Raw genomic sequence first — 14,634 nt, 5'->3', positions numbered from 1 at the left:
AATTTCATTGGGGCTCAAATATTAGGTAACTGTTGAATATAGTGCCCTCCAGTGGTAAGATTTACATACAGCACCAACAATCGAGTAAAGACACTGAATTGTAAATGAGGTCAACGTATGAAGCTAGCTTTAGATAAATGCGCACAGGAATATCTCTATCTATCTATCTATCTATCTATCTATCTATCTATCTATCTATCTATCTATCTATCTATCTATCTATCTATCTATCTATCTGTCTATCTGTCTATCTGTCTGTCTGTCTGTCTGTCTGTCTGTCTGTCTGTCTGTCTGTCTGTCTGTCTGTCTATCTATCTATCTATCTATCTATCTATCTATCTATCTATCTATCTATCTATCTATCTATCTATCTATCTATCTATCTATCTATCTATCTATACTATTTAAAACATTAATATCTATGGTATATTGTGATCACTATACTTCTTCAGTAGCTGCTTCTAACCCATCACAGCCCTGTAACTAACTGAAGAGAATAAACAGTTCCACAGCAGTTAAAAAAGAAATAATAATCTTCTAAAAAGCTAACGCAGAGATGCCAATACTTGAGTAGTGTAAAAAAAAACATTCAGTTCTGCTAAGACAGTTTTTTAACGTAAAAAAGAATGTTTGATAATTTTTAATGGCTTTATCCTACTGACCTCCAAGAATACTTTGAACATGTGAGGTGATATTCATCTTCTTTAGTGACCCCCCCCCACCAAAAAAAAACAAAAAAACTAAAAATATTATTTTCTCTCAAAATCCCTCACAGACTAAAGATTGTTTGGTATTGCATTTATCATTGTTTAATATAGAATGTATTTAGCTTATTTAGCATTTTTTATAAGAATCAGCATTGATTCCTGTATTTAGCAGTATTGTAGATCAATGCTATCTTTGACTTTAACCTGCTGTACTGGCTAGTATACAATCTATGAGTAGATGACAGCACTTTTGTAAGATCTTCTGGATCTGCTAAATGCTGAAATGTATATGTAAATATAAAATGGCAACGCGCATGTTTCTTATGTGTACCCTTTAAGTGTAATTGCAGCTTGATGTTATATTACACACAGTAAAACAGTGATGTAGAGATTTGTACTGACATCCATTCTTTCATTTTCAGTGACAAGTACTGAAAACATCAGGTATTTTTTTATCCTCCTCTACCCTATTTAGCCTAAAGTTTCGATCGTCTCTCTCCTTCCATATTTTCACAAAAGACATACATAAATTGGAATGTTTTCACCATGTACATCTGAAGAATAGATGCTTCGTAAACCCAATTTGAAATCAATCTCTGATTTGAAATTGATTAAAATAAAACTTTCTAAAAAATCTATAGAAATGAAAAATAGAAATCAAAAGTATTAATATTTTTAGTATAACATGCATTCACTTAGTTGATGTACATAATCTCAACACATCAGGCAAGTTTCTGTTGGAATCATCTTGTGTGAAGATTTGTGGTTTATTGGAAAAATAGTGGCTCATCTGCTTTGAATTCATTTAAAAAGACACATTTTCTCTGCAAGGTCCCACTGTAAGATTAATGACTTTTAAAAAGAGATATTCAAAATCAGGTTGAAAGCAAGCAAGTAAACAAGTACATATTTGTAGTGGAGAATTTACCAACACTACCAGGTCTTTCATCTACAGGTCAAGCATTTATCACCATGACCACATCCTTCATCTGCAGGTTATACATCTGCTGTGAGTTGCCAGGAAACTGGTGTGGAAAGACTGAATATCCGTGGTAGTGATTTAAGATACTTGAATATTCACATTCCAAGGGACTCAAAAGTTTGAAAATTTACCATTATTTAAATACAATAAATCATTAGAATACATAGAAGTATGCTGGTGCAATAATGAGGAATGTTTTTTTTCCTAGCGAACTGACAAACAAAACAACAAAAACAGTCAAACACACATGTTTTAAATTAAGGAACCATGTTCAGGTAGACAGGAGGTAGTTATGAGACCAAGAGACTGTTATAGTTTGTGGTTTGTGACTAATTAAAGGTCTCCATTGGCACCCCAAGATGTATCTCCATTGGCACCCCAATATGTGCCTCTTTGAGACCCTGTATTCATTCCTGTGGAAACAATCCCATTGTCCTCATATCAGGGTAAACTCATCACAAACTATTTCCTATTCAGAGACATTGCTATCTAAGGTAGCATTCAGACACTGCTATATGAAACACACACAACAACATTGTTTAGGTCTCATATGTTCAATATTTTTATTATTTTTAAATTTAAGGATATAAATAGGTTTTGTCTTAAAAAGAAAAAGCAATAAAATCCCTACATTCTCATAAAATATCTCTGATAGAATCTTATGAATATTTCACCTTGTGAAATTTCACATGAGTCTTTGGGACTATTTAATGAGTTATCCTTATCTGTAGCCACTCTTAGTGGTGATCTTACTGAGGGGGTTCAGGCCTATGTAGAACAACAACTTGGATAGTCATAGAAGGGATTGGGATTGTCTTTATGGATGCATTCACGTCTTCCAGCAGCCTTTCCAGCTACTTCACTTGGTCTTGGTAGTCTGACCAGATGAGGCGTGATTTTCAGTCTTAGGTCAGCAGCTGTCTGGAACGGTCTGTTTCTCTGGAGACTCTGTGTACTTTATCTCTACATTTCTTACTACAATACACTGCAGTCTGCAGTTACTCACCTAGAATCGTGTGTGTGTGTGTGTGTGTGTGTGTGTGCATCACTAACCCCATCTTTATCTTTAGCTTTCAAATCCACATTATACAGTCACTACCTCAAGACTACTTCTAAAACATATGTGAAACTTTACAAGCAATAGCAAGAGACGATTACTAATTACTCATTAAATATTGTGTTTTTGCTTGCTTGTTTGTTGTAACATAAGTTCTAGTTTCTTTTTCTTTTTTCGACGGTTCATTTCTGCGCTGCGTAGACGATGCAGGACTCCGCCTCCACAGTCACACGCGCACAGTCCGACGATCCCAGTTCTCGAGGACTCCAAGGCGTAGGAAACTACTTAAAAAAAATTCCCCAGGAAATCACATGGAGGTGCCGATGTACTCACATGACAACCTGAACTATGGAAGGGGGGATAAATGAAGGTAAATCGTCCAAGCTAAATCTGTTTAATCGAATTATTTTTCTGTGAGAAACTGTAGTTGGGTTTTGGATTTATTTAGGTCGGTAGCAAAAATCGTTGTGCATTCTGTGGTATGTTATTTTCAACGTATTCAACATGATCACATTATGCCTTTTCAGATGGGAATATGAGTCATTTTGCTGCGTAAATAAATAAATAAATATTGTCACCATAATACAGATTCTGCAGTATTACAGTTTGGGGAATCTGATGTGAAACAGCGCGGTCATTTTGTCTTGGCACAGGTTTTACCTGTTGGTTATTAGCTGTAATTATGGAACGATAGCACTGTCTAGACTGGTATTTAAATTGTCGATGCTAAGATAAAATCAACCCAGAGTGTAGATATCGAAGATTAACCGAAGTTTGATAAAATAGGCCTTTATTTACAAACAAGAATACGCTGGCTGACCCGGCTATGTTTACCAGTGACCCACTAGTTATCATTCTGTAAGGATCCGATTTGTCTATAAGTGTTGCCAAGGTTTCCATAGTGATGATTTGTGCAGACAAAAGGGTGCATTTTTAAACGTGAGGAGACCCACATGATTTTGTCCTCATGTGCGACCATGAAGAAAACAGGAGCGCTATGAAACGGACCTATTGCGTAACCAAGCATTACACTGGACATTCAGATCCAACACACGTGAAGGCAGAGCTTTTGTACTTTGAAAACAGACTTTCAGGCTTGTTGTTACCTTACAGCAAAAATGACACGCTTGTAAGAGATAGTTAAGTACAGACTTTAAATCTTTTGGGCAATATTCATAAATGTAAACATAGGCTGACATACTTATAACTTACACTTACAGATGCCTAATACATCCTATACATTATTTTATTGGAAGTATATCTGATCCATTTTCAAATTACATTTACAAATTATTGGATGTGCAGAAGTGGGGCATGTTCAATAACTGTGCATCCAATATATTTGCAACAGGCAACTGTATTTATAAACTTCCCATCTCCCAACATCAGGATCAGTGCCTTCATATTACCGGGAAGTGCATCAAGCCCTCTGCAGCAGGGCAGATGAACGAGTGCAGACAGATGTGTTCCACAGACTCCTCAGCAGGACTCAGCTCTCCCTAGATTTGCAGAACCAGGTTGGTTATGTGATATGGTGATACTGTTGGCTGCTCAGTGCTGACCATTTTCTGTTATTTTTTTTCCAGAGTGTAAATGAGCAGTTTTATAGGAAACATGATAAAAGTTCAGCTTAATTCATCCAACATGTTGGGTATCATATTGTGGGCTATGTTTATGAAGCTTAATGTCTAATACAAAGAGTTTACAGTTATCGTTTATTCTTCCAGATAACGGAGCATGTAGATGATGGTAATGGTTTCCTAAGTAAGGTGTCCCTCTATAAAGCCTTGGCTCTAATTGCTCTTGCTCAACAAGGGAAGCAACCGAGTCCCAAACTCTTGGAAAACTGCATACAAGGTAAGCAACAGCACAACTAATGGAAATGTAGCAATCATCCTAAGAACAATAGTCTCAGTCACTGGTCATAAAATAATTACTCCATATGATGTGTCATGTGGTACTCTCACTGTTTGCTGGTTATTGTTTAGCTTCAGGTTCTGCACTCTGGTCATCACGTAGCATGGTTTTCACTGTGCCTACCACGTGTCCAGAATGCGCTTCATAAAAGAATCTTTTTCTTCTTTCTTGTATATTATATGCAGCATTCTTGGGAGTTGGGGGCCTGAGTCCACTAGGTCAGTGATTTCAGCATTTTCTGTGCCCCCACTCTGGAATTCTCAGTCTCAGTGAATATATATTAGCACAGGATGTTTTGGATTTGGTGAATATTTGACATTTCATGCTGTCTAACATTTATATTCCTTCCACTGATTTGAGTGATTGTGGTCAGTAAAGAGACACCACCCTTTTAAAAACTCAGGCATTATTATAAATGAGGTGTGGCTTTTTTTTTTTCCAATTTCTGTGACCTCAAGTGAAAGTTCTCTTTTTAACATGGATGATTTAGGGCCCCTTGTGTTATTTCTGGTGCTGGCCTTGCAGACGCTTTGCTGCACAAAGCGAAGCCCATGTGTCATGTTACCTTCTCCTGAATGGGGAAATTTCCCATCTGTCACAGGCCATTTTACTCCCACTGCTGATTGGTTGGAACTGGGCTGGGAATGTTGGACTTTGCATCCCGCACTGTTTAAGAAGCACCCTTGTTTCTTAAATGTGTTATATTGCACTCTGTTGTATAAGGAGGTTTAGGAAAATCAAGTTAAACCAGGTGCATGTACAGGAAGAAATTGTGTTTATCTTGTCTGCTTACTCTGGGATCTTTTAAAGATGACCACCCATATTTTTTCCACTGTCCTTAGAACTACTGTGTAATGCAAATGCTGTTACGTGAGTGGCATGGATATTAGATTCACCCCCCCCCCCCCCCCCCCCACCAAAAAAAAAAAAAAAAAAGATTTAGCAGTGTGTAGGATGGTTTCTGATGGTCCACTCTACTCAAATGTGACTTTGTGACTTTGTGCTGTGCTGGATGGTTATTTTTGTACCTCTGTCCCTCACGCTTGAGTGAAAAGCGCTGTCAGGACCACTTAGTTGGTTATATGAAGTATGTGTATATGTGTGTGTGTGTGTGTGTGTGTGTGTGTGTGTGTGTGTGTGTGTTTATTTTACAGAGTTCCCTAAGCCCCATCTGGGAGAGCCAAAAGAACTGCAGAGCCTGAAGCTACAGGTGGCTCAGGAGAACCCTCTTCTCATCTCTTTGACTTTGCCTAACCTGCTGGGCAAGGACTCTATAGAGGTGGAGCTCATCCCTGAGAAGAAAGGCCTGTTTCTCAAACATGTGGAGTATCAGGTCACCAGCGAGGTGAGAGTTGCTAAACCAGACTGAAAGGCATGCATGTGGCACAAGGCTGCATATGTATCAAGTCACTTTCAGCGTGATCTCTTATTAAAATGATTGGCGAAGAATGTGTGAGAAATATTTGATAATAATTGAGTGCCAGTTTAGGCAAGGTAATCATTGTGTTTTTTTCAATTAGAACACAGAAATGCAGAAGGATGGCCAAGTTGTTGCTGGTTTATCTACAAATAGAAAGGTGGCATGAAGCACATTTAAATTGCAAGACACGGGTACTGTCCAATATAGCTGAATCACAGTGAAGAGTGTGACTAATAACATAGTGTTAACAGAATTTCTTCCACCTGCAACGTTTTGGGAAGGTGGGATAATTGCTGCAAATTGTCTTTTTGGTTGCAAGTCACTTTAAACTATATTTTTTTCTGGAACATCCTTGTTTTTCAATAGGCTAATGAACAACTAAGCTGTAATGGTCATGACAGAGCCATCATGGGATGTTTTGGCTGCACATTAACTCAAACCTGGTTAGCATCCAGTAGCATTTCGGGTAATGAAATTAGAGAATCTAAAGAGTAAGACACAGATTTTGAAGAACAAATACTAAAATGTACAGCAGGCTTTTAGCATGGGTACTAAAAGCTATTGTTTTGCTTGACAAAAGCTTCTCTCTTGGCAGACACCTCCAAAGTCATACCTGCTGTTTCATAATCACTCGGCCATATAATTTTCTACACACTCCATACAAAATGGAAGATAATGTCCCTGAGGCTATGTGGACTTTTTATGCACAAACTTGTAATGTCACCTTCGAAAAACTGTTGTTTTCTGAATATCATCACCACAGAATTTTTGGTTAAATATTTTGGATCTCATCAAAAATCTGAGCTTTCAAAATATTATGAAATAACAGTGGTGGACAGACACTCTGTATTTGTATGCTAATTCACTACTGCACTTAAGCACTCTTCAAGTATCTGTATTCTGTATCTGTATTTCCATTTTGAAAGATGCTTTGCTTTGACTGTATTACATTTTAATGTAAAATATCAGATTTCATTCTATTGCCTTTTGCAGCATTTGTTGATGATACTTTGTGTAAATATGTGAAAGAATATAATGCAAATGAAGCAATCCAGCACAGCACACCTTTTGATTGGCTAGATTATTTGAACTGTTACATCAACATAGAAGCCAGGAAGATAGCAACAGATATACAGCTGTAGCTTTAAGAAAAATGTCAGACAGAGGTAAAGTTGGGTTGACTGTGGAGGTCTGGCATTGCAGTCTCTCCTAGCACTTATCTCAGAGATACTGGAGCAGAGGCTACACAAGTCTCCTGAAAATAAACTGATAACATAATTACCATAAACATATAACCATGAAGAAATTAATAACCTAGTAGCCATGACCATACTATTCTTTTACTCTTGATACTTAAATATATTTAAAAGTAAGTGCCTTTAAGTAATGTTTTACCAGAGGCATCTCTACTTTCACATGAGTATGGAATTTGTGTACTATGTCCACTCCTGCAAAGTTATAAAGTATACAGTATAACTATATACAAAATAATTCTGATGGATTTGTAATTTTCTGTAAACTTATATATATATATATATATATATATATATATATATATATATATACACACACATATATACATATTTGAGAGAGAGATCCAAATTCTTGGCGAGGCAAATAACAGCAGTGTACTGTAGTAAGAGATGTAGCGATATTCAGAATTGTAAAAGTACACAGAGGAAGGACCTCTGTGTGAAACATTCTGTTTTTCTGGAAACTAAATTAGAATTTATTGTGCATTTCATTGTGTTCACTTTCAGCGCTTCAAAATTTCCGTGTACCGGCGTTACAGTGACTTTGATGTCTTCCATGAACTGCTGCTACAGAGATATGCCTACAGAATGGTTCCTGCCTTACCACCCAAAAGGGTTCTCAAAGGAGGTATGCTTTTATTGCCTGTGGTGTATGATGACGTTAGTGTCATGCAATTAAACCTACAGATTATAATGTTTTCCAGTCCCTTACATTGTCTGTGTTTTGACAGTCAGCACTTTTTAGAACTCAGGACAGCTTTTTGGACAGCTCAGAGACAAACACCCAGAGTTCTGCCAGTGCTTTTGTCATGCACTGCATAAATAGTAGCAGCAAATAGTATTCCTGAACTTTGTATCTTAGTCTTTGGCCAGGTTTAGTTTTTTTTTTTCATTATTATTGTTCTCCCACGACAAAATCCCCAGTGTTGAATTAACTCTTTTACAACATCCCTTTGTGTCCTGCTGGAGTTTTTTTAACCGCAAAGGCGTTAATTCAGTATGGGGGATTTTGCTTTGTGGGTTTCGTTTGGAGAAGTTTCATTTCTTTGCTTTGCTCTCTGCAGTCCTGACTTCTGTGTCAGAGCGAGAGTTCATCGAGGGACGCCGGCGTGGTTTGGGCAGGTTCCTGAACCTCGTGGCAAGGCATCCATTCTTCTCTGAGGATGAGCTTGTGAAGACGTTCCTCACTTTCAATGGCTCGGTACGATTCTGTTCCCACTGTTGCATCTACTGACACTGGGTACAGAGTACTCACAGTTCCCCAACCCAGGCTGTTTTTCCTATTAAGAATTATCCATGGTACTGTACATGCACTACAGTTCAGTCAGTAATTGGGTAGAGGAACAGTTTCTGTCTGTGTCCCACAAAAACATGCTGGGTATTTTTCCTTTGACAGTTTTCGTAATTTTCCTGTTTGTTTTATTAATATTATCTTCACTAAAGACAAGTAAAGTGAAAAGCTAAGCAAGGCAGATCCACTGACAGCCTTACAGGCCCATGTAACCACTTTACCAGCATTATGACCAGTAGCTATGTGTTTTTCCTCCAAACCTTTCTTCACTCTGGTAAATGTTAGTTTAAGTTTCATCTGCACATAAGGTGTTGGCAAACTCTAACCTGACCTTTCTACTCTTTAAGATGACCATTGGTCTTATCTTAGGGTTAACCTGAGTTAGGGTGTTGTATTTCTTTTCTGCAGTAGTCTTTGTTACATCTGTGCCTATATCCTGGAGGGTCATCTTGATTTGTTAAAAAAAAAAAAATTATTACGTGATAGAATTCTTCAGTAATCCACTGGAGTGATCCATTGCCTGATGGACACTTACTTTGTTCAGCAATATGCTTTTTGCTTCTTCACAATCTACAAAATGGTTGATTTGACATACCTAAAATTCACCTAAAAAGTCTGATTTGGCAATGATGGCTTACATTAATACATTTTTGGTCCTTGTTTTCAGAAAACTAAAAAAAACAAACAAACAGAAAAACTTATGGCTCAGCGGTTAAGACACTTGACTAGTAATCAGAAGGTTGCCAGTTCAAGTCCCACCACTGCCAAGTTGCCACTGTTGGGTACCAAAGCAAAGATCCTTAAACCTCAATTACTCAAATTGTATTCAGATATAATTGTAAGTTGCTTTGGATAAATGTGTCTGCTAAATGGTATAAATGTAAAACTGCATTGGTACACAGCCAACCAATGAAACAACTAAGCAGTTTGTTATCCAATGAATTTTAATCTAAAATGGGAGGACAATGCACAAAATAACCCTACTGTAAGCACATCCAGTTTAAGCAGCATGGATGTGCATACCACTGTATTAAAGATTACAGTCTGCATTTTAACTTCATAGTCATTGTTTAATTTCAGGTCCATTTCAGGAACTTGTTCAGCATTTCTTATGTATTGCACTGCACAGTCTGTGAGGCCTGTTATGATTTGTTAACTTTTTGTTCATCATTTGAATTAGCTATGTTTCATTAAAAGCCCTATTAGAATAGAAAATCTGCTTCCTTTGGCATCATTTGCAAAATATGAGAAGAACGAGGATTTGATACATCAGCAATGATGAAAAAATGGTCATTTCAAAGACTTAATTCTGCACATAATCCAGATGACCTTTATATGATGTTTTTTGTAATGTTCTAGGACGTCCAAACAAAGCTGCGTGATGCTTTCAGGAAAATGGGAGATGAGTTTATGACATGCAGACACGCAACCCAAGCCAAGGTTTGAATCCGCTTCTCCTTGAGTGCCTCAGACCTCCATGGTACTGGGAGCAAGCAATACCATGCTGAACATCACTGCACCTGACGGTCACTTTAACCACATGTGTCTGTTCTGTCCTCTAGGACTACCTCCCTGTGGACATTCAGTCTCTGTTTTCTGCAAGCAGAGAGCTGATCAGAAATATCCACACGAGCTTCCAGAAGTTTCGCGACCGGGCGGAGAGAATGGCTGAGCGCTCCAAGGAGAATGCCACAGATCTGCTGATGTTGGGGAAGGAGCTTGGGTATTCCCCCCCGCTGTAGAGACTCCCCTGCTGTAGAGACTCCCCCTACTGTAGAAACTCCTCCACTGTAAACAATACCCCACTGTAGAGACTCCCCCATTGTAGAGACTCCCTTGCTCTAGACATGCCAAATGTCTGTCCAGTTTCATCATAGCAAATTGTTTCCAGGCATTGCTGTTTTGACGTTATTCTTTTCCAAATGTAATCGGTCATTTTACTGATGAATAAGTGACAGAGTGCCTTAGAGTTGGCTTTCTGTCTAGTAACTGATGATGTAAGATTTGCTAAAATGATCGACATGCTTTTCAGCCAATCACAATAGCTGTTACACACAATTTTCTCTGAAATGCAAAGGAAAAATCCCAAGAAGAGAATATTTTTGGTTGAAGTATGTGGAAGTAGGTACTCACACTGTTACTGTAGTGTTAATAGACATAGATCTTATTCCCATTCCTGTGGTAATATTTTTAATATTGCAAATGCAACTGAATATGTTCAGAAGTAAGGGACACTGATATTAAGGAAGTGCTACTTTTCTGCAAAAGGAGACCATATTTTTGAGCTTCTTCTTTAAAGTTTTCACTTCGTTTTTTTAAATATCCAGGAAAAATTGCAGCTTTAACTACACTTTAAAAGTAATCTGACTATGTCCTGACTATATCCTACAAAATACAGTGCAAACAAATGAGTACACATTTCCTTTTACAGCTTTAATTTTATATTTCTTTTAAGAAACAAACGGTAGATTACCTCAGCATATCTCCGAAATCAAGTTAAATTAATGACTAATACACATTATACAGCTGTGTCAGAAAGGATAGAATGTGGTTTCATTGTTATCTGGATTAGCTCATCTGGCACCTCTGCCATTCAACATTTTCTCTTCTCAAGTGCCCTAGGTTCCGACCCCTTACCTGTACCGTCTTTGGATTGCTCCAGTAACATGTGGGGAGACCTGAGGCACTCGCTCCATAGCCTATCCTCTGAGTTCTCCCTGCTGGCTGACAAAGCTGCCCGAAAGGTGCAGGTTCATTCCCACACAACATCTCCCACCACATTCACACGCACAGAGGAGCCACTCTAAGTTCACTCTTACATTTGGCCTTTTCTGTCCTACAGGGGAGAAGAGAAGAGGATGATGTGGTGGAGCAACTGAATCTCTTCCTGGACTTGCTGCAATCGTACAAGGTGAGTGGGTTTGAGATGGGAGTGCGGCCAGAGCTGCTGTGTCTGTAGACTTCATTTACAAGGGGAAGAGCAAGTATGAATGGAATGAGGGGGTAGGACACTGGAAATGGCACTGTGTGTGGATTGCAAATCTGCATGTGTTCTGGGAGAGGCCTGGGAGGACTGATGAACTTGAAATGGCAAGATCTGTGTGTCCGAGGATGATTACAAGTACGCTTTGGCCCGGCAGGACCTGTGTGAACGGCACGAGAAGGGTGTCCTGCATGAACACCAGAGGGCTCTGCAGAAGTACACCGTGATGAAGAGGCAGATGATGAGTGCCGCCGTGCAGCCTAAAGAACAGGTGGAGCAGCTGGAGTCCCGCATCGTCCAGGTCAACCTCTCACATGCATGCAAACACTTGCATGGACATGTATGCACAGCTTACTGTGCTCACTGTGCTCCCTTGCTCTTTGCAGCAGGAGAATGCCATCCAGACGATGGAGTTGCGCAACTACTTCTCCCTGTTTTGCGCACACCAGGAGAGCCAGCTGGTGTTCACCTACCTGCCCATCACCTCCCACATCCTGGGGGCCTTCATTAGCTCCCACGTGCAGGGCCACCGAGAGGTGAGAATGCATGTGCCACTTTTTGCACTGGTTCAAAGGGACAAGGCGAGCTAGCAGTGACTTGGTGTTCAAATGATAGTTACTTTGGAATAAGGAGGTAAAAGCCAACTATTAAAGGTTTAGAGAGGGCAGAGAGTGGAGAGGGATAGTTGTGGCAAAAAACTCCACAGTAACCATAGTAATGTTTCATTAAGATTCATCTCATTTTGAGTATTTGGAAGATTCTTTTGCAGCAGTTCTCATCTGTTTCCACTAAGAAAGGTACTCACTTCCTTGTCCAAAATTCACATGACTAGTAATTCCAGCCCTAGAGTTGCAGGGTAAGTTTTAGTTGCTAAATGCAGATGTTGATTCACCTTCTCTCTGACACTTCTGGGTGTAATGCATAAACTGTTTGTTTTCACACTTGACATTAAATTGTATAAATTGCATTTCATTTGTCACTGTAAGTACACAAATGTCACCTTAGTGAAGAAGGTATCTGTCTAACATGCCCAGATATTGTCTATCTAGCACCAGAGACATACCATGACTCATTTACATGGAGTAAATTGCTAGGGTGATTTGTTTCTGTGTTTTTTTGCTATTTCATTGTATTTTAAGACACCAGTTCTTATCATCAGTGACAATTTTAAGGTATAATGATGATTTTTCAAACATAAGCATTTAGCCAGTAAAATATTTTCCTGGAGTAAGTCTTGCCCCTCTTTAAAAGATCATTAAATTAGATCTTAAAATGTCATAGTAATTCATAATGAATGTTTTCCTAAAGGCTATAAATTTGCCCAAGGAAAATTTTGTGGTCCTTTATTTCTAGCTTTACAAATTTAAAATAATCAAAATTTGTGAACCATTGCAAACAGCATGCAATCATCACTGGATTGTTGGACCCTATCTTTCTCCTCCTTGTAGATGGGCCAGGTGTGGGCCAGCCTTCATTCTAAGATGAGTGGCCTCTTCCCCAGCAGTAATGGCCTCCAGTCTCCTCCCCTCAGTCCAAAATAGGCATCTTGCCTAGAGGTGGGTGAAGTGGTGAATTGAGCCATTCTCCCACTTCCTGAACCTCGATGAACAACTTCCTTTCTTTTCCTGTACCCTACAAAAAACACTACTATGCATTTCATATAGATCAATGGGAACCTAAGGCTTCTCTGTCGCTTGTTGTGTGTTTGTATGCATAAGGCATGGTGCATGTATGAAGAGGGCTTTCAGTTCTGTGCTATCAGTACTTTATGCTGTGCTTGATGGCAGACAGACATCAGCATAATTCTGGGGAGAACTGTATTCACTCTAATGCAGATTAGATTAAATAACATTTTGGCTTTGGCCACTGCATTGAGCCCTGCATACTAAATATGTTGCTGCAAAGCCAAGAATGCTGAGCACACATGTAATAGGAATTACATTTCGTATTGTAGAACATTGTCCTGAATATTTTTTGTAACATTTGTATTGTTATAGGTGCAATACTGCTGAGAAATACTCTGATTAAATATATATTCATACTTGCAGCCACATGATGGCTGTGTTGCACAGAATATGGAGTATATGGAGTCCATAATTCTAAGAGATTTGTAAGAAATAGCACACGATGACAAGATTACTACTTTAGATCTTACTTTATATAACTGGTTAGACCAGAGCTGCAGTTTATTGTTAATTTAGTCTATGACCAGAAGAGATTTTTTTAACAGCTAAAATAATGCTAATTAGTTTTATTCAAGACATGTTGGTTACTTATTCTTCTAACGTGTCAAATTGTGAAGTATCTGTAGCTGCCAACCTCCAAACCGGGGGTATGGGCCCCTACTCCAATAAGCACAATAATGTGAGCAACAGCAAAAGTATAAACATTTTTAGAGGAACTGGCACAACCAAAGAATTGTTCTCACCTTTTGTTAAATCACCAAGGCATGTCTAAATAGTTTTGCTTAGGACTGATTACATCTCAGGTTGAAATATTAAGGAAAACTAGACTAAAATCATTAATAGTATTAAATGTTGTAAATGTGTTTATAATAAATTGTAGTTCATGAGCCTACATAGCTTATTAAAACAGGAGAAAAAAGATTTATCGCCTGTGTACTCTTCTCAGACCATTTGTGCCACTCTTATGCCCTATAATAGTGTCTTGATTCTTCCTTTGAATAGCATTAACAACATATTACTCATCATTCTGGATTCAGTATCTATTTGCTTTATAGCTCTTTATTTTACAGGAATTTTTTTTTTTTTAATAATTCTTAAAATAGACTACATGGTATATTTTCTGTCACTTGATGGCTCTCCAGTGCCAGTTTGCCCTCTGGTGGCGTTATGAGCAAATTACAGAAGTTCAATTTCTTGTTGAATGCATAGTGTGGGAATCCCTGAGAAGTACTCACATCAATGAGGTGGCTGCCCTTTTGTTTGTACACCTTCATTATATGTATTTTTTTGGCTAAAGAACAATAAAGCAAGATAATGCCAGAATGTACCAGTAGTCTGA

The 14,634-nt window shown here is 38.4% G+C and overlaps 1 protein-coding gene across 1 annotated transcript; it reads left to right on the top strand.

Moving 5' to 3' along the window:
* Positions 1-2,970: 2,970 nt before the first annotated feature.
* snx8a (sorting nexin 8a) lies at positions 2,971-14,618 on the top strand. Its single transcript, XM_026998402.2, has 13 exons — positions 2,971-3,116; positions 4,136-4,263; positions 4,474-4,603; positions 5,818-6,008; positions 7,844-7,964; positions 8,401-8,537; positions 9,987-10,067; positions 10,190-10,350; positions 11,242-11,371; positions 11,470-11,538; positions 11,768-11,911; positions 11,997-12,146; positions 13,059-14,618. The coding sequence occupies exons 1-13, from the start codon at positions 3,095-3,097 to the stop codon at positions 13,149-13,151; spliced, it is 1,557 nt and encodes a 518-aa protein (XP_026854203.2). The 5' UTR covers positions 2,971-3,094; the 3' UTR covers positions 13,152-14,618.
* The last annotated feature ends 16 nt before the right edge of the window (positions 14,619-14,634 follow it).

The sequence above is a fragment of the Electrophorus electricus genome, chromosome 8 (genome assembly GCF_013358815.1).
Source record: "Electrophorus electricus isolate fEleEle1 chromosome 8, fEleEle1.pri, whole genome shotgun sequence".
NCBI classification, from domain to species: domain Eukaryota; kingdom Metazoa; phylum Chordata; class Actinopteri; order Gymnotiformes; family Gymnotidae; genus Electrophorus; species Electrophorus electricus.
Note: the sequence above shows the minus strand (reverse complement) of the source record. Positions and strands in the feature narration are given on the sequence as shown.

Coding starts and splice junctions, on each gene's coding strand:
- snx8a (XM_026998402.2), top strand. CDS start 3,095: ATGGAAGGGGGGATAAATGAAG. Junction 4,264..4,473: donor CCCTAGATTTGCAGAACCAG/GTTGGTTATGTG, acceptor TTATTCTTCCAG/ATAACGGAGCATGTAGATGA. Junction 11,912..11,996: donor TGGAGTCCCGCATCGTCCAG/GTCAACCTCTCA, acceptor TGCTCTTTGCAG/CAGGAGAATGCCATCCAGAC.